General features: G+C 44.7%; 1 protein-coding gene across 7 annotated transcripts in view; it reads right to left on the reverse strand.

The window, feature by feature from the left end:
- RIN2 (Ras and Rab interactor 2) overlaps positions 1-20,461 on the reverse strand; it is an 84,791-nt gene that overhangs the window by 3,733 nt on the left and 60,597 nt on the right. For 6 of the 7 annotated variants that reach the window (XM_087777221.1, XM_087777227.1, XM_087777223.1 and 3 more), the window contains 5 exons: positions 19,326-19,417; positions 15,107-16,237; positions 5,808-6,113; positions 3,554-3,685; positions 1,233-1,396 (listed from right to left, as the gene is read on the reverse strand). In XM_087777221.1, the coding sequence (XP_087633347.1) occupies positions 1,233-1,396; positions 3,554-3,685; positions 5,808-6,113; positions 15,107-16,237; positions 19,326-19,417 (1,825 nt within the window). The remainder of the gene's footprint in view (positions 1-1,232; positions 1,397-3,553; positions 3,686-5,807; positions 6,114-15,106; positions 16,238-19,325; positions 19,418-20,461) is intronic. The other variant, XM_087777225.1, reaches the window with a different exon arrangement.

Here is a 20,461-nt window from a genome sequence, read left to right on the forward strand (position 1 = left end):
TCTTCCCCCATCCCCCCTGTATCCAGCATGGCATCCAGCTCTACAATTAGCTTGGCTGAAGTTCATTTGCTGAGGAAGAGAAGGGGAAACGAAATACAAGATCCTGCTGAAAGAATCTTCTGTCATTTAGTCATCCAGCAGAAATACAAGGTGATGAATTTTCCTATGGACAGCGTAGTGTTTTGCTAGAAAGAACAAAGACTGAAGCTACTTGAATCTGATCCCTAACTACAGGTAAGCAGAATATAAAATGGATCCCAGTAAAATGGACTAGCTTTGTGCATCAGTTCTCCTCCTCCTCCTAAGAGAGGCAAATTGTGGAAGACTGCTTCTTTTCCCAGCTCCTTCCTGTTCAGTGTTGTGCTGTAGTCCTTTGCACGGACACTGATAAAGCAGAAGGAGCCGCAACTGAAAGGCTTCATTATCTCCTGATGACCCCGCACCTTCATTTCTCAAGCTCTTAACTACATAACTAATCGATGGTTGTCATTAGCCTCTCTGGCAACTCTGTGCTGTGGTATGAACTGTAAACGAGTGAACACAAAGGAGTAAATCCTTTCCTTCTCGATTCCAACATCCTCCTTGCTTCAGTCCACAAACTGATGCATCTGAACAATCAACAGCATGCTATATGAAAGACACGAAGGCCTGGTTTTGAAAGACGAAGTAATCCCAACTGTTTTGTTATTCTTCAGTTGAAGTTACTGCCCTACCCTGAAAGGGCAGTAAGAAATGGAGGGGAGGGAAAAAACACAAACAAACATGAAGACATCCATAGTATAGAACTCTACTCCTTGCTTATGCTTTAAAACTGTAGGCAAGCTTTTCTCCCACCTCTCCTCTCCATTACCTGCTGTATGCCACCATTAGCTACTGGGGAGTCGTGCCGATTTATACCGCTGGAAATCTGGATTTGCCTTTTTTAACAGTAAAGCATACAAAGAAGCTGAACCTAAGATATGATTCAGTTTGTCCTCGCTCTGCATGACTTAAATAGAAGGGAGGGCGGGAAGGCTCCATTGCTTAGTGTTTTCTTTAAATCATCATAATCAAACTCTATTATAACGTGCAAAGACTTCGAAATAGAGGCAAATTTGCCAGCCATATTCTCAGCACTGCTTCTCTCCACTTACCTTGTGGCCCCAAGGGAATCGTTATGAATCATACCTCTCAAGTAGGGATTTCCAACAAAACAATCATCCCCTGTTTTTTTCTTCAGCCCTAAGCTCTACCTGAAAATCATCAACTGAAGGTATCGTCCTGTTAGTCGTCCTCCTCTTGTGCCATTGCCGGAGAGTATCTCTGGCTTCTGAGCTTAGCAGTCGGGCAGCTTGCTCTTCCTGGAAGTTCTTGATCAGTGAAAGTGCTCCATAAGCGCTTGTCAAGTAATAGCCTCCTGTGCAGGACAGCAAGGGAAGAACTTCTCAGACTGCTCACAAACACTGCGCTAGTTCCGACTGGTCACAGTCAGAAACACAAACACAATTTTTATGTGTGTATATACACACACAGACACACACGCATATGGAAGTCCCTGAACTCTATTGCCAAAATATTTATACATAAAGAAAAACAGCTCGCTGGCTTGCAAAATACTGGATGGTGTGTTCTCAGCTGCTGTGAGACACGCAGTGGTTGCATGCGCTCCATATTATCAAGTGGTGCAATAGTATCTAACTCCGGGTCCACTAGTGCTGGGGATAGCTGGTTACTTAAATGACTGGCGGCACTCCTTTACTCCTGAGTGTTTTTACGAAGTTGGAACATGAGTTTTCTTCTAAACGATTTCTGAACAGTGATTTGTTTTCTTCCCGACCTTCAAGGGTGAACGAAATAAACATAGCTGTTTAAACAAAGGAAAAGACACGCTACCACTGTTCAGGAACTTAAAAGCAACCACCCTTAGTGGCAATAAAGCAATGACTGTGTGATTTGTACCCTGGAAGCACCCCAAAGAGTTTGCTTTTGTTTTTAAAAGGAAGACTGTGTTTGTCACCTTCTTAGCATTCCCCACAATGTCCAACTAGTTCAGGAGGTGATGTGTGCAGTCTTCCATGCTTCACCTTTATTACATGAGTGGAGAACAAATTAAAGCCAAGACAGAGTTGCCAATGTACAAAAGAAGCTGCAAGTCACAAAGGAAAAGGAGTCTCAACAGGAGCTAACAGTCCTCAACAACCAGGAGAAACAAAAGACATGCTGTCATTTCTTTCTCTCACTCTCTTTTTTTTTTTTTTTTTTTTTTTTTTAAAGTAAACTATTTGAGTGGGAGGGTCCAATTACGAGGCAGCACAGTCTATTCATGGAGTCAGAGACTCATTCTACGCTCACAGTAGTATTTTCTGTATTACTGATAGCATCCTCTTGGCCTTTAGCTTTGCAACAAGTTTAATACATAAGACACGTGCAAGACCCATGAGACAAATTGGACAATACATTACATTTGACCTGCGCAACCCCAAAGCACTAAACAATCTTTCCTGCGCAGTATAGTTCAGCTGGTGCCAAAGACAGGGCTAGCCAACGGACGGACTTCTTTTGCTGCATTAACAACAACATGAATTAATAGTCCAGTAAATGTTGCTGCCTTTCAAGCATGTTAATGATCTCCAGCTTCATTTCTCAAGTATTTTCCATGCTAAGATTCCTGAACAATGCACTAGAGGATGCTCTATACACAAAGCAGGGAAGAGACTGGTGCCAAACTGGAGGAATCCTGGCGCGGTTCTCTCAGGCATACTGGCACGTAAGAGGATAACAGCAATTTCGGCAAGCAAAGAGATAGCAGGAATGGGAAACACACACGTATACTTAAACTCACAGCTGAGCTTGGTCACGAGAACCTTTAAACTTCCTCATAAACTGGCAGATTCTGGGGCCTACCAAGGGCTTGCAGAATACCTCTTTGTTAAAAACACCACCGTGAAAACAGAAAGGAGGGAGATTTCCTTGCCTCTGGCGGACTTCAGCTGTCATTCAAGAGTGCCTTAGGAAACATATTCCTTGGGCTCATAAAAATACTTTGTGAGAAGCCAATATTGGGAAGAAGCAAAGATCATCAAGGGTGGCAGTATTCTCAAAAGCACTTCCCCAGCAGGTAATTCCCCCTGAAGTTTTTATAAAGCACCTAACCCAAGTCCCATTACGTGTCTCACAATTTAACTGAATGCTGTGGCCCTATAAACACTCGCAGGTTATTTTCAGGCACAGAAGGATAAACACATTTGGCACCTGCACAGCGTATGTGTTTGTGTGCTAAGTCATGATGCCTCCCCCTTCTTGGTTGAAAGCAATGCATTGCCTCATAAGGTAGTATACACTGGTGGATTCCCAGGTCGCTCAGGCCAGCACTCTGCAAGCTAACCAGCTTTCTCTTATTTTAAGGCGGAAATAGTTAGAAGATTCTCTTGTTACACTACAGACATCACTGATTTTAGGACTCCCTTTGAAAGGATTTCTACTCAAATAAGGTTAACAGAAACTGCGCTGTGAGGAAGAATCTCCCTTCCCTAGTCCTTCACTCAATTCTAGTAAAAATAAATAAAGAGATTACCTTCTCCGTGCAGCAAAGATGGATCCAGCAATTCCATCATATATTCAATTTCAGTATCCAGCTCCAGCATATCACACTGGGCTAGTACGTATGTCAACACAGGCAAGAAGTCATCAGCTCCGTACAGCCTCCCTGGATTGAAGGGAACACAGAGAGTGACAGACAAACCACACCCTTTTACCAGTTTCAGTGTTGGAAAGGAAAGCATTATTTTGCTGCCTTCACCGACCAGTACGCTTTTATTACTCTAGAGCCTCCTGTTACCAACGTGCAGCAAAGAGAACCTCATCTGACACTCGCTGGATGGGAGACCAACACCAGCTTCATCCTGTACTTCCAACAAGCACAAATCTGATGATGCACACCTTGAGGCATACGAGGGAATTTAAAGACTGGGCTCACCTTGGCATCAGCTCAACTGGTCAACTCACAAAAGGCTGCCATGCCAGTCTGGCCTGACCTCCACCTGCACTTCTGTCACTGGCTAGGAGATGACGAACAGACATTTTCTCTATACATGCAGGGATGACATCCACTTTCTGGAAGGATCCAGCCACAAATACCAGTTTCTGAGTCTGAATCCCAGCAGAAAAGCCTGAATATAAAAGCCTATTAGATTTGATATGAAAACTCAGCTCAGTTCCTTGACAGAGCATAGTTAAAAACACCAGTAAGCAAAGCCTCACACCATTCCCAACTAGCCGGTGAAGCATCATTGGCAATGGCAGCATGCAGGTAACACACAGAGACTATGCTCTACCTAGGTCTGTCTGTGCTCCCATCACTTTTATGGCGTTTAAACTTTCTGTTTAGAAAATACTACGTGGCCAAATCTCTGGGTCTGGCCAAACCATGTTCATTGCAGAACTGGTGTGACGGTCACTTAAACCCACCAAGAGCAGAAGCCAACTTAAACTTGAGTGAAACTCCGGATGACCGAAGGGCTGATATCTAAAGTTACACCAGCTAAGGCATGCCCTCCAGGTATTACACTATTATCTGGCTGTGAGTACACGACAAAGCAGATACTCAAACAGCTGCCTTTTTTTTTTTTTTTAAAAACGAACTTCACATGGCAAAACAAGACAACCCAAGGAGCATTTGCCACATCTTAGCCCAAGCCCCTCAGTGCAACAGTTAACCGGCAGCAGCCTCTCAATATTTTTCTTCTGCATGTTGGAAATACCTTACTCAATGTGGTAACACAGCATGGAGAAAAGAGTTTACAGCACTTCAGGCCAAGATTCCTATATCCATTTTAAAATGCAGGATTTTGCACAGAAATAATAAGCTGGGCAGAAGCTCGGACCTAAATCTCACACAAGTGCCTGGGGGTCTTTAACAGCCGTGAACTTTCACCATTCATCTCAAATCTTAAAAGAAAGTAGGCGTTTTGATCAGCACTGGACCCAGCTGCACAATCAAGGCTCACTTAAGAAAGAAAACTGCCAACCACCTGCAGCAGCTTATACTTGCTTAGGGAAAAAAAACCTCCTGCTACCACCAGCATTGCTTCCCCTTAGCTTGTGACCTACCACAGCAGTGTATGATAAGACATCAGGCAAACAGAGCTGCACCTATGAATTCGCACCATCTAGCACAGCATTTTAATTGTGCCACTGACTACTCGGCAGGTCTTGCTGGTCTGTAGTTCCATTTCATTATCTACGTTTCAAGATCGCTTTTGGACTCTTGCTACAGTGCAGAAATAGATGTTATTTCTGTTCCAAAAACATGAAAGAAAGTGTTCAAATGAGAACACTGAGGCACAGCAAGCCAAAAATACTGGATCAGAGGCTGCTTTCCTCCACCCATTAACACAGGGGCCTTGCAGTTGTCATATTGCATACATGCTATTGAATTACTATAGCTAAATACGGGGTGTTACCCCTATTACAATTTCCAGAAAAATAGTCATTTAGAACTAGTGTCAAATTCAAGGCTCACAGGACAGCCTTTCTGACAGCCAACTTCAAAAGCCTACAGTTAAGCAAAGCTGTTTTTTTTTTTTTTTTTTTTTAAGGTGCTTCCCAGCTCTGCTTCACACTGAATTTGTAAGCTGTGCTGCCAGATGCGTCAGAGATATGAGGAAAGAAGTGGAGAGGAAGAATCCCTCTCACAAGGGCAAGGAGTTACTGCAAGAGCTCCAGGAGAAGGAGACGTATCTGCAGAATCAGGCGGTCTGATCTCCTCCACCAAAAGACAACCCCAGGTTTGGAGTACCAGTGAACTTGAACCACGAGAAGCACCATACCTGAGTTATTCTCCATAACAGTGTAAATCAATTTGCAAACTCTCAGCAGCAGCATGACTTTCTTTTCAGGTGAATACATTTTCTGCATGGTCATGAACTTGACTTTAATCTTTTCAACGTCCACAAAGTCTGGTGTTGGAACAAACACGCCCAGTTCCTGAGGATTCCTCTGCCGCACCAACTGCAGGTTTTCCTTTAGCTGTTTCCAAGAACCATCCGCAGTATGAAACTCCTTCAACATCGCTTCAATGTGGCCCTTCAACGGCTTCAGAATGCACTTATGCATGGCCTTCTCCAGGACAACATCTGCAACGGGAAAATACAAGTCCAGCTGACTTCCCCCTCTAGAGCAGAGCCAATATTAATATAACCATTCCCAAGAGAAACACTGGAGAGCAAAACCTACTTGCTAAGGCCTATTTATTATACAAGCTGAGTTTCCAGATGTTTGTTAACAAGAAAACAAAAGGCAGAGCAGAATCTGTATTTCATTTTCATTTATGGCAATGCAGTAAATAAAAAAAAAAAAAAACCCACGGACTACAGACTGTCACAAAAAAAAAAAAGTCAAAAAAATAAAAGCAAGTTGTGGCTCCAGTTAACTTTTTCTTTTGTTGGCCAGAAGTCTCCGAGTTTTATTTTACTTTGAGCTTAGCCTTTAACTCCCAAACTTAAAGCAAAACACAGTCAAAACCATAACTTTTGTCTGCTTTGGAATGAAAGCCCATCCTTCTTGCATAGTTTCCATCAGAAACTATAACTCAACCACGGTCTCCTAAAACTTGGCTCAACTTTGTCAAGATCTTTATGAACTTGGACAGATTATGGGCTTTAAACTATAAATGAAAACCAAGCTGTGTTTGTCCAGCTTCGGATTTCATCATGCAAGCTTATATACAGCTTTGTCATCAAGTCTGAAGTTCTTTGTTTGGCAATAGTGTGCACGTGGCACAGTAACCACTAACTTTGTTTTTTTTTATTCTTGTTCTACTCAAGTTTTCCTTTAACAGTCATTCTCCATTTTCAAAGTATGGACCACATCAACAGAGAAAGCTCTTTGCTAAACATTTTCTCTGCAAACCTCTACTTTTTCAGCTAAGTTCCTCTCCCGCTCAGTGTCCCTATAGCAACATAGCTTACATTAATAATTAGCTTCCATCAATTATTTGTACCACAGTGAACTCCGACAAGCACAAAAGAAACTGGGGACCCTTCAGCCTGGCCGCTGCACCAGCGCCCTGACGGTGGGGCAGGACCGGAGCCCAGAGTAGGCAGGTGGACTAGGGGAGCACGGGGACCAAAAGCAGAAAGAGGAGAGACTGCGTCACTGCTAGATCACACATTTATACAAGCTGGCAGTGGACATTTCTGCTACTAGTGGTGACTCATTGAAGTTTAATTAAACCTCACGCCCTTTCCAAGTTCTTTGCCTCTTCTTGTGTGTTTTTCTTAGACCGTGGTCTCTTTCTTTTCTCCCTCCCCTCCCCTCCTTTTTTAAAAAAAATTGCAGACTGTTTCTAAGGCTTGGAATTTACACATACACCCCCAAACAAGCATTACCTAATTCTGTTTTCTTGCTTTTGCTTTATGCTTTCATTTATTTTATCCTTGTGTTCAGCCATTTTTCCTTTTGGGTCTTCATACCTCTCTCTCCCACGCAAACACGCCCTTCACACACTCCTCCTCTTATGGTGCCTTTGCTTCATATGTAGCATTTGTTCTGTGTTTGTCTGGCATGCAATTCCCAAACGTCCAACTCTGTTGGGAGCTCCCATCTCCCCTATCCCAATTCTGCTGGGGCTTCTGTAGCTTCTCTTGCTATTTTCCCCTCCTGAGACCCTGATGGATGTGGCAAAGCCTTCATTCCTGGATGCTTTAAATGCATCTGGGCTCTCCCTCACAATGGAGACTGCAAAAGCTACTGGAAGGGAGAAGGAGTGAACTTGAGGAGCAGCATTTGCCCTCTGATTTTCTAGATTTCCCTGTGGCCACCAGTGAAGGCACAACCAGTCTGACACGCGTTCTCGATGGCCTGTCACGCAGCGTGGACGGTGGATCCAGCTTCTCACCGGACCAGAGCCACCAGTTATACAAAACAAGTGGCAACATTTCAAATGGCCAAACCTTATCTATTGTACTTGGCGGAGCCACGCAATCACTGCTGACAGCACTACCAAACCCAGTCAGAAAAGGAGAAGCATCACCCTTCTGCACAGTGACAGAAACTGCCTCTCCCTGCCATCAAAGCCATCCTCAGGGCTCATGGGGCAGAAATAGTTTTCCACCAAGAAAAACGCACAAATCTCATGCATGGGTATGTTAGCTAGCTAAATTTCTAGAGGGTACATGCAGTTCCTTCCTAGATTCACCGATGATGATTTTTTTTTTTTGACAATTCAGCTTACTGTATTTATTTCTACTTCCTGTCCAGTTTTTTAAATAGCAGAAATACCAACTGCTTTGCTTGTAAGTGGAACACCTCTGCAATTTACATTCCAACCGCCTGGTCTTGTTTAAGTCAAAATCAAAGCAGTTGGTGCTGCCAAACATTACGTAAAGTGAGAGAACTCTATCCTCATAAAATTTTAACTCCCACAGGCTTCCACTGGAAGTTCTGCACATGAATATTTAGTGTCAGCCTTCATCTCAGTAAAGCAGGGTCACCATCACATTTGGTCACAGGAGGCTGTAAAAGAATTGTAGAAGAATTCAGCATGGATCCTCAGAACCCTTGGTCTGATAATGATGGAGCAACGAGCCTGGGATGGGAGATGGGAAAACTCAGTACGCTTCTGTGACTGATTGCTGTAGGCTCCAGGCTGGAGCTGGTTCAGCTGCTGCCTGCAGCATGAGTATGGAGGGAGCTGCAGAAGCAGTCCCGCCCCAGAGGCTACAGGAACTGGATGCTACCGGGAGGGAAAATTCCTCCGCAGAGCCCCAGTCCTTGGTTGGGGCCAGGCTTGTTTTCTGTAGGCGAGAAGTGGAAGCCTTAAGTCTTCTGCTCTCAGCCCTTAGTAAGTTAGTGCCACTCCCACAGCTTCCCGTACAGATGAATCGCACGGATTTTCATGGCTGCGCAAGATGGCGAGGAGGCGTCCTTTCATATTCGCAATTCGTCACAGGCTCCAAAAGCAGTGCGCCTGGAAATTGCTTTGAAATTTACTCGATCGCATTCCACAGTTTCTCCGGGAACTTAAATTGATCTGAAGCAGCACAGAGGAGGAGAGCAGATAGCTCACATGGCTGCGCTCAAAGCTCCGCGCAGGGTCCCAGTACTTATTGCTGAAGGCTGTTCCTAATGGTTTCTGTGCTTTTAACGCCATCAGGTAAATAAAAATAGGACGGGATATTTAGTAAAGCATCCTTCAGTGCTATTCAGTGACTATAGTACAGCTAATAGGAGACAAGTGAAATAAAGGACATATAGCTGTGATTCCAAGGAGATACTAACTGCCTCGGCTCGGTAAGGGTAGACTGAGAGAAACTGTCATTTTAATGCAGCAGGTTTGCACAGATCTAGCCAGAAAATGAGGAAATGACTAAGATATGACAGTTTTAAAAAACAACAACAACAAACACACCAAAAAAACTCCCACCAAACCAAACAAAACCCCAAACAACACACAACATTTTTTTTTTCTCCCTTATGAATTCTTGGCACAGACATAAGAACCACAGAGTTCTGCCCTCAAATTAAAAAGCGGCAAATTCTGGCAAGCTGATGAGGCCAACAACATAGCAAGATTGATAAGGACTGGACTGTTTTTTTTTTTTTAATGGTCAACAAAACACCCCCATGTATCCTAATTAATATAAAACCTATATAAATATTTATATTATTATTAAAGCCTGGAAGGACAGCATTTCTTGTGATCTGGGTCTTAGACCAATATTCAGTGTCAAAAGACACCTATAAGCATGTTTGGGATCAGAGCATCCAACTATTTACCCTTTCCTTCCAAACTGCCGTTACTGGCCCCTTTCAGAGAAACGTGTTTCTGGATACGATCCCACGAAACAATTCCCCGCCAGCAGCAGCTTTCGCTGTTTAACTTCTAATGGCCACAAAAAGCATAGGAGGGTCTCCCAGGCAAATCGGCATCTAAGTTGTGAATTGAGGACTGATCCTTTGCATTAACATCTCTGTATATTTCTCAGATCCAAATCGGCAACAAAAATTCCTGTTTACTTCAGCATAGGCGAACTGTTTTCTAACATCCTCCCAGGATGCTTAATACTCCAAAACCAAAACAGACACTCTTCAGATTTTTATTTTTTTTTTTTTTAATTGAATACCATTTGAGCTGAGCGCCATGTAGATTTCCTGAAATGACAGTTATAATTAGCCTCTAGCCTCAAAATGGGAACTGGAAATGCTTTGATAAATGAATTGTAAAGGCCAGCCAGCTAGTTTCGTTGTGACTTGTGGAAACACATCTGTATCCTGTGCTGACATGCTATTTTGTTTTGCTGCAAACCACACAAGTCTGCATCTAGAAAGGACAACATATTAGTCATCGCAAGTGTCCTTACGCAGCCTCTTTCCAACCCTCCCTGCCTGAAACTGCAGGCGCGCTCTTCCCTTTTCCAGGCTGTCAGTTTACCTGTTACCAGCTGTTGCTGCCGCACTGAGATTACCCGTCAGTTTCCAGGCCCTGGATTTACACACGAGCCCTGTTCGTCATCTGCAACAGCCCAACCGCTCATCAGTAAAAGAAGGGCTCAGTAAGAGACTGAGTGAGCCTGGGAACCATGACAAAACGGCGCAGTCCTGCACTAGTAACGTTGCCTGGGAGGCTGAAAGCAGGAGGCTGCTTCGGAACACCACGGCATGTACGTGCAGGATGCCCGACCACACTGCATTTGCTTTGTTGTGGATTTTCCTAATATCTTGCATAGTCATAGACTGGCATGACTGATACCCATCTACTTTAAGACAGCTCATGCCAGGATGAGCAAGTGTCCAGTTCTTGCTGGATGTCTACAGTGACATACCTAGCCCATGGTGCAGACAAGGGCATCTCCTCCGAAGGAGCAAGACTTGAAAGTAAGACTTCATACAAGCCACATTCCTTGATAATCTGCACAACTCTGAAAACAGAGGTAGGACTGAGGCAGGCGATGGATAAGTGGCAGTGGCAGAAGTTGAGCAACTAGGGAAGAAAGGTCTCTAGGATAAACCTCCCCTCGTTTTACCTACATAAAGCACACCAATGAATCACAGAACTCTCTCTATTAAGTTTGTTTTGCTTTAATCAGATGTGGGTTAATTAAAACTCACGCTATGGCTGTGTAGTAAACGTCTTCTCTTAAAGAAGAGGTAATAAAGGAGCAGGGAATAAGTCACAAAGCAAATCAAAGGGATGGTTGGGAAAGGGAGAACCAAATCCTCTGCCTCTGCCAGCGCTTTTAGCGCTGCTGCTTACTTGCCCTATCCCCCTGCTCCTGTAGTGAACGGAAGAACGCTGGGGGACACGTCAGTCAGCCTCAACTCAACGAGAAAGGACACTAGGACGTTGACAGGGTAGGGAGACAGGACACAAAACAAATGTACGAGCACCTAAAAAGTAACACAGCGCTAAAAAACAGCCAACATGAGTTTTTCAAGAAGACACGGTGGCATACCATTCTAATTCCTTTAAGAGGGTAATTGGATCAGTGAAGAAGAGGAGAGCAGGGAGTGGGCTGTATCTTAACCTTCTTAAGACCCGTAACCCTATTCCATGCAACCTTCCTAGAAGCAAACAAGGGAAATACTGTCTTGCTGTAATTACCATAAGGTATGGGTGCATGAACAGGTACACAAAATACTGCACTGAGAGCCCAGTTATCAACGGTTGACTGTCAAACAAGACAGATATCTGAAAAGAGGTACCATGGGGGTCAGCCCTGGGCTTTAGTCTATTTAGTGTTTTCATTAAAAATTTGGATGATAAAGCAGAGAGTTCACATACAAAATCTGCATATGGTATCATGGCAGGGGTGGGAGAAGGGCATTGCCAGTCCTTTGGAGAGCACGTTTAAAGTTATCTTCGTAAGTGGAAAACACGCCTAAAGTGAACATGATAAAATCTCGTAAGAACAAAAGTAAAACGTTGCCTCTCGGCAAGAGGAATACAAAGGCAAAAAGCACTGCTCAGAGAAGCCTCCCTCAGAGCAGCTGGCACACCAGCTCCCGCGGGAAAGGGGCTACGCTCCTCCGCACAGCCTCCAGCTCTGTCTGCCCGCGACTCCTCCGTACGGACCCAGGTCCCTGCGACCAGGCATGTCCTGCCACAGTAAGGGGCCAACGCTCTCCAAGCCTCTGTTAACATTCAACGTTTACAAATCGATTACGCATTAGAAATACCAAAACAAACAACAGGCAGTATTGTTAGGGCACCTTCCCACACGATCAGTTAACACCTTATTGCCAAATTATTTAAACCAGCCATTTCTTGGGCTAGGCCCAGATTCGGGCATTGAGACTGAAGTTGTTCAGGTGTCAGATCCTGCCTGGTGATCACCTGGTGAAGCGATGACAGTCAACTTGACTCCTTTCTGTTCACAGCCAGGCAAAGAAGAAACACAAAGAAAAACTCCCAAACATTTGCTGTTCAAGCAGCTGTAGACTATCAGGGTCTTCTCTGACCAGCCCAGGTCTTTAGTCTGTGGATACATATTCAGGTATGGGTGATTTAAAACAGTACTTTGCATTCATCCTTAAACAATAAAAAGCCGTGTGCCTTAGTCTTGATTCTGTCCCAACACTGGGGATCTCATTGTTTGAGGAAGGGTTAACAGCCTACAGTGCTAAGATTAGGAGGCACCTGTTGGGAATAATTAGAAACGCTGATGCACATTCTCCCGATGATTTGGGAGAAGTTAAACTATTTGATATGCGCCCTATCTGGGAAACTTAAAAGATCTCCTTCAGAAGCCTTCTGCTTGCAAGAGTCTGGGAAGCCTGTGATGCAGTTCTACAAGAAAAGCTACACGGTCTCTACACAGACACAGGAGAAAGTCCCAAACGCCAAGGGCTTCACTAAGGCTGGGGGCGTGCTCCTCCAGCACATACTGAAATTCAGGAGACAACCGTGGGATGAGGTGAGGTCTGGCTGCCTCGGAACGGGCGACGGGCAGCCGCAGTTCTGCTGGGTGGGAGAGGGAGGCGAGGACTGGCTCCAGCTCCTCTCCGCAGAGGCAGGACTGGCCCGGGGAGCCGAGAGGCCCGAACATTTTCTGCTACAGGCTGCCTCCCTGCCCCGGCGGCACCAGCAGCGGGGTCCGAGTCGCAGGGTGAAGCCGCTGCTACGCAAACGCGCCCGGCGCCTCTTCCTGCGAGGCTCCGGCGCGGCACGGCCGCTGTGGCCTGCTCCAACCCGGCAGTCACCAGACCTGACCACAGCCTCTGAGCTCTGACACTGACTCGCCACCGCCGCGGGACAGTACATGATGAACAGAAAGGAGGAGCATTTTCCCAGCAGCACGCATCCAGCCCGAGGCTGACACGCCGAGAGAAAAAAAACCTGCACCACAGAAGTGTAAACTGACAAGAGAAGATAAGTGACTGCTCACGAAGTTAAAATTCTGGCTGCAATTCCGTACTGAAATAGTCAAGCAAAACAGCGGATAATAGGCAGGGCTACATCATAAAAAGTTCTCTATAGGGATGACTAAATCTTGCTGTCACATAGCTATCTGCTTAGATCAGCAACATCTGATGCTCCTGATCCACTGTGGTTGTTTGCAGGCTCGAGCCATAGGCAGTAGATGATTCAAAAGCAAGTTCTTCCTTTGTTTAAACTATCTTGCTTTATAAATTAATTGCATTTAATCACATGATCAAAGCCAGACTTTTTGTTGCTGAAAAAAACCAATGTAGTTTAGTAGTTATGTTTCATAGCGTATGCTACTCCAAAGTACTGAAACATTTAAAAGCAGACAGCATTTTGCCAGTCTTCAGAGACCCACAGCCCAATTTAACCACACCCTTACAATGAGAAGTACAAGTCAAACCAAGCTTTCACAAAATTACAAGCAAGCTAGATCTGTATTGCTTTGTCAAATATCCAGTACTCTGCAGAAATCCAGGCGAAAATGCGCCTGCACCACTGCTCAATTAGCTGTTTTTTCTTCCACATAACACCCACATAATATTCCTTATTATTCTAGTGAGAACATTACACGTCTTTGAAAGAGTCTCGATTTCGAGGACACTCTTTGTAGTGTTGTATTTGCTTTAGCAGTGCTTATTACTTTTGCTTGACTTTGTGTAAATGAAGTTAAGGTTAGGTGAGAATACTTCCTCTTGGTCAAGGACAGACAGAAACGTCAACATAAAATTACCCTCTAGTCCCAGAGAAAAAAACATCTGCCAGTTTTGCACCAGGCCAACTGTTGGGACACTGGGGTACAGGCGAAAAACAAGCAAATTAGGACTGAAGTGAGCTCACAAGGAAAGTATTCTGCCCCGAGGGATGTTTACCTCCTAAATGCGGCTTATAGGCTCTTTTACAAATACTGCTCAGACTCAGCAAGATAGAGGGGCAGTGAGATTTTATGCAGCAACAATGATTTCACTTTTGTGGATACACAAGTCTCTGTTGTTAAAACATGTATTCAAACATATAGCTTATCTGCGACCATTTATAAACACGTACATGTAACAGAGAGGTATAGAAATCCTGAGACTAGCAGCCCCTTCTCTCTTTTGCATACGTTTGTTTGGTTTTTAAAACTCTTATGTATCTTTTTATTTAGCTTCAAGTGTAGGGACAGTGCAGCTTTGCTAGGAGTGAATGAGAATGTTCGGAAGAATGAGATTTATTTAAAAAGAAGGTTGCTATGAAATGTGTCTCTGCTCTTAACTGTCACTGGTTGTGAATAAATTCCAGTTTTACGGCTACAATTCATAGAGTTAATATTGGCACAGTTTTGGTCCAAGCATTGAGAACTATTTCAGCCCAATTCAGGGAAAAACACATGTGTGCCAGCAAATAAAGGATTCTGTATTGTTAACAGTACAGCGGCTAAAAAATAAAATGAAAAACTAGCAATCACAGGTAAAAAGTCCAACACTGCAGCTATTTTAAGGATAACTTTTTATCAACAACTTTGTAGCACAGTTGTTCTGAGTTGCTAGGGTGACTGGGGGCTGGGGGGCGTGCGGTTGTTTTGTTTTAAGACTCAAATACTCAGCGGCTCTAACTCTGCTAGCAAAGTCAACCCCAGCTTTCCAAACTGGCACAAAGACTATCACCGTAAACACAGGTTACACATTTTCACCTTCCCCCAAAACACAGGACAGTGCTTCTTACCTATTTGGTCCTCGGGAATCAGCGATTCGATTGGGGGATCAAGTTCGGAGCTTTGGGACAAATAGTTCTTGACTTGGGTCATGAACTGCCGAATCGTTTGCAGCATATCAGTGCTTGAAACATGGCACTCCTTGTTTTCCTGGAGAAAGCTGATATAGTCCTGCACTAGGCATCCAAAATAAGTGCGTTTGTCCTGGGACATCTCTGCAATTTTCTTAATCATCCTCTTTTCAGGGGTCATGAAGGAACTGAAAACTCCACTGACTTTCCGCAGCTGAGATTTCACAATCTTGGGGAGAACAAACGAACTGCTTCTTTTCTTCTTGGGCTTCAAAGGGGGTGCCATGCTCTCTTGGTCGCTTTCCCCCTCAAAATCCTCCAGGCTGCTGTTAGTGTCCCCCTCATAGCCAAACAGCGGCATGCTCCGATCGAAGTCCAGCGAGTCAGACGAGGAGGTGGAAATGCTCATGTCGCTCAGTCTCTGCCTGCCTCCATTCCACGGTATGTGTGACTCAGAGCTGGTAGCTACCGTCTTTTTGGCAGCTGCTGGAGCCGGCTCAGGCAGGGTTTCACCTGGAACGCCAGCAGCTTCGGGCACGCTCACCGAGCTGCGGCCAGGTCGAATTACTGCCGTGGTCTTTGAGCTACCTTCCACCTCTGAGCAAACAGCCTGCTTCTTCAGCCGAGGAGGTGGAATAGGGGTTGGTTTATTCTGCAGCAAATCCAAGCCTCTCTCTTTCTTATGGTTGACTGTTTCTGGCATGCTCGCCTGCTTTATAGTCCTGGCAAGCTGTGGACTCGTGAGGATGCTATTAATAGAAGGTGGCGGCGGCCGGGGCGGGGGGGAGCGAGGCCTCGCTGTGCCATTCACGTCTTGAGTTCTCGGGCTCTGCCTTTTCAGACTTCCACTGACATCCTGGCTGTGCACTTTTAAGAAGAGGGGATTAATGAAACACAGCGCTCCGTTGGTCTGGCTGCACTCCAGCTCTGAAGGCGTTCTGGTTCGTATAGAATGCACTCCATTTATAAGGCAGAGCTGACGCGAGTCTTTACAAGCGCTATCCAAAGGCACAGGCCTACGGGGAGGTGAAGGATCCGGGGGGTTGCTGTTAGCCGGGGAGCTCCAAAAGTCTGAAAATCATCATCGTGTTAATGTAAGAATGCAAAACAGCACGCAGATGGCTTTCAGAACATTCAGCTCAACGTCACCAGTTTCAAGTATTAGGAAATTTAGACAAGCTTTTATTAATTCAAGGGGAAAAAAAAAAAAATCCAAGTGAACCTCTTAAAGCACCACTAGACATAACTGCATGCTACACTCCTGGGGCTGCTCTTACTCGTTTTTAAATATCATGACCAACGCATAGCTCCAGATCAGCCCACTGAACTAAGCTTAAAAATAAACTGAGAATCAAAGAAAGGAACGGAGACTGTAACACAGTAATTGTTACCAACTTGAGACTGAAATGAACATAAACTACTCACTAGCATCTCAGTCAGGAGAAATACGCCTAGATTCTCAGCTGGTATTAATAAGCTCACTCCATTAAAGACAACAGTTAGGCTGATTTACACCAGCTGATGGCCACTTATGGCAACTCAACAGAAATTTTGGTTTGGTTTCTTTTGATAGTGAACAAATGAAACCACACATGAAAGACAGCTCACATTTTGCTGTGGTGGGTGCACACGTAATCTTTAGCCATGCAGATCAAATGCTGGTGTGTCTTTAAGAGCACTGGCATGCAGCCCTGCCTTGGCAATGGTGACACAGTTTGCCTGAGGTTTCAGACACTCAGCAGCGCATAAATAGCCCGAACGTGCAGTCCCACACCAGCAGTGTGGAAAACCTGTGCTAAACCAGCAACTTTCAGCTGCAGCCTCTGCACTTGTCCCAGCAAAGCGTCAGCACGTTTGTGAAACTGAGTCAACGGTAAAGCCCATCAGCTCCTGACAGTATGAAGACTGAAACCAGACAAGCCCTTGAGGACGGCAATCGGACTGAAATAAGAGAGGAATACCAGAGGAGGGAGATTTTGCTAAAATTTGCCGATCTCGACATGCCCCCTTTTCCTGTAGCATCAAGATGCCCCATTTGGGCTGTCGAGCAATGACAGCTGGGCCCAACTGCTTGAATGCCAAGCACTCCACCACAGGGTCCACGCGTGACGGCTGTGTCTTGCCTGCGGGGCAGAAGTCAGGAAATGGCCCCTGGTGTTAGACCACTGCCAGAGAACCTATGTAGGCAGGCATATTTCTCTACATAGTCATGCAATGTTGCTGCTGTTTTCCTGCTCCATGACTTCACATCCTGCCTGCAGATCCCTCAGCAGACTGGCTGGTGTGCCTGGCACGTGGGCTGTTGCAAACACATGATGTAAGCGCCGCTGCAGGTGAAACACAAGAGACAGAGAATCTCATGTTCAGCACATGAGGCCTCACAGGTTGGCAACAGCCTTGAAACCTTTACCACCGGTTCTTCCTGCTGCGGTTTGCTGGGCTACATGCTGTTGAACCTGCCTTGTACAGTTCTCCCTCTGAGCCTACAGCATAACAGCGCTCTGACAGGAGCTACAGCCCTCCATGTTCAGACCAGGCTGTTTCGTGCCTACGTGTTGCTTAAGGAAAGCTCACACTTAACAGGCAGGGCCCTCGGCAGTTTTTAGGCATCTCTTGGGCCCGCAGCATCAAAGGGCTGACTTCCTGGTGTGCTCTTTTGCACGTGGACACCTAAAACTCCATCAAAGTCTCAACTTTGTTGTTGGTTTTTGCTCACAGAAACGTGATCTTAATCTGGTGTATAGTAGGTAATTGATCCCAAATACACCAATCACAGTTAGACGCTGATCCATCAGTCTCCTCTTCAGCTTTCAAATGTAGTAGCTTAAAGAAACAACACACACAACATTGACAGAGACTGTTCAAGAGCAAGACTAACTCTGCAGCAAGTAGGCGATGGTGCTCGCAGGTACCAAGGACAAAGACAGTGTGGTTAGTCTGGAGAGCTTGCTCAACACCACCATTATCATCTCCTATGGAGAAACTCACCTAATGTTACATTAGGGCTTCCAGGTGTCACCGGGAGACTGTCTTCACTACACTGCATCCCAACAAAACCTTTTTTTTTTTCCCCCGTCCAAACATTCACCTAATCAACAGTTCCATGTTTGCCTCTATTCCCATGAAAATCCATACTTTCATCTATCTAATTACCTAAACTTGCAGATAAGCAGTGCAGAAGTCATTTGTCTCCTCGCTAAAACAAATCCCTTAATTCCATCACTACCACAGCAAACCAAAATGCAAAGCAGTGCAATACTTCCCCTGTGTATGGCGTTGCTGCAAAGTCCCACCAAATAGTTCTAGAGAGCCTCATGCTAACACTGATTTAGTGAGGATCCGTTTCTAAATCAAAGATGATTCAAAAATCTACAGGGACAAAGACTGCTGACAGTCAACCCTCCCTTCCTGCAAAAGGAAACGAGGCCATTCAGCACTTCGCAGGAGCTGCTCAACGATTCATCTGGGTGGAGCCCATGCTTCAAATCCCATCAGGCTTTGCGTCTCCTGCAAGCTCAAGGTTTATGGTTTACAATGAGCCTGTATTTGGTTGTAGCAGTCAGGCGATGCAAGGACACGTCCTTGCATTTTCTTTCGTTATTTGAAAAATTTCACCAAACCAATGTGCATGCATACATTCTGCAGATCCTATGTATACACTCCTCCTTTTATTAATATGCTACCGCACCGAGCCACTGATCTCAAAAATGACCATTCTAAGATCACGCGTCAATCTGAAAGACGTTTTATTAATGGTGAACCTCAGTTCCTACACTCTCCTGGCAACTCCAGTAAGTTATCAAGCTAGTGCCTCCTATGTGAGCCTGCGGCCAACATTAGCCCTTGGAGAAGCTACATCAAACCTCTGCCTGGGGAATGTAAAACTTGCTTTGCTCAAGGGCTGCCCAGAGAGGGGAGAGGAGAAAGGAAGGAAGGAAACAGCACTAACAAAAGTATCACAGAAGGCACAGGAGGAAGGGAGAGCACCAAGGCCACCATTTGGCAAGTACAAGGTTTGGCCTTCCCAATAAGAGAAGCTGCTTTTCCGTATGAAATCTGTATCATCACTGACCAATATGAACTACTTATTGATACAGACTATTTCTTCAAGCTTACAGCAATGCTACAGGGAATGACATCTATGTAGAGAACTACTTACTCAGTCCAAGCTGAGCAATCTTTTCAAGTTCAGCTTCTGTCTTTGCTGCAGCAATAGCATGAGGTAACTTCAGGGTGAATGGAAGGACATCTCTGTTGTTGAAGAGAAAAACAATTATGGTTTTCACAACAACATCCACAGTTTTAGAAGCATTTTTTTTTCCCAACACTGGCAGTGGCTGAGCTCTGATTCTTATTTTCTTCTTGAGCTGTGGCAGGTAGCAAGAGCCTTAAACACACAGCACACAGTGAAAACATTACCAGCCCCAGGGCTCCTTTACATTGGAAATTGGTGTGAAGTGCAAATGACATCCAAGTCCCCAGGACTCTCTTTAGGCTCATTTCCACAGAGCCATGCAGTATTTTCTCCACTACAGCAGAAGCTTTCACACTTGGTCTTTTACAAGCATACCAGTGGGATGCAAGTGCGTTATCTGCCCTTAACCCTTGAAGGAAGCTTCTTATTTTCTGAATACGCTGTTGATTGCTCTCAAAGTTGAATTCCAGTTCTCAGAATAAAAATTTAAATGAGTACTTGGGCAACTACCCTAAAAATTTCTAAGTTAGGATGTTTCGGTGCTACTCTGTCCTAGGCTGAAAGCACACTTCATTTAATAAAGTCTTTATAATTTATTCTCATGTGGTTTCTCTTCACTGCATACTAGAAGTTCAATGGATGTTTACAAAGGGAGATGCATGAATGCACGAACAACAACATAAGCCAAATCCAGTGTAAAAAGCCTTTAGACAGAGATTTTAAGGGGTAAAACTACTTAACCGTATGCATCTTGTATGAGTACTACCATCAACCAATAGTATACCTCTTGCCCGCCCAATTTGTACCGATAAACCCTCAAACAACAGTGCATGCTAAACTGCAAAATCTGTAGTAGAAGTACACATGTAGTTAAGAGTAAATGAGAAAAAATGGAGCACAGGAATCCTACATACAACTGGTGTCAGCACAATTTTTTTTTTTTTTTTAAGGCTGTGAACAAGCCAACCACCTGTGGAAGCACAGACAGTGGTTTTTTATCACATAAATATTCTCTATCATGTATGTTAACTTGTGGAAAAAACAGGATTTCAGAACACCACTCAAATCAAGCATATGCACGAGACTGACAGACTAGCTAA

This window comes from Nipponia nippon, unplaced genomic scaffold (assembly GCF_047370975.1).
Source record: "Nipponia nippon isolate SJK-2023a ecotype South Korea unplaced genomic scaffold, ASM4737097v1 scaffold_4, whole genome shotgun sequence".
In the NCBI taxonomy this organism is placed as follows: Eukaryota; Metazoa; Chordata; class Aves; order Pelecaniformes; family Threskiornithidae; genus Nipponia; species Nipponia nippon.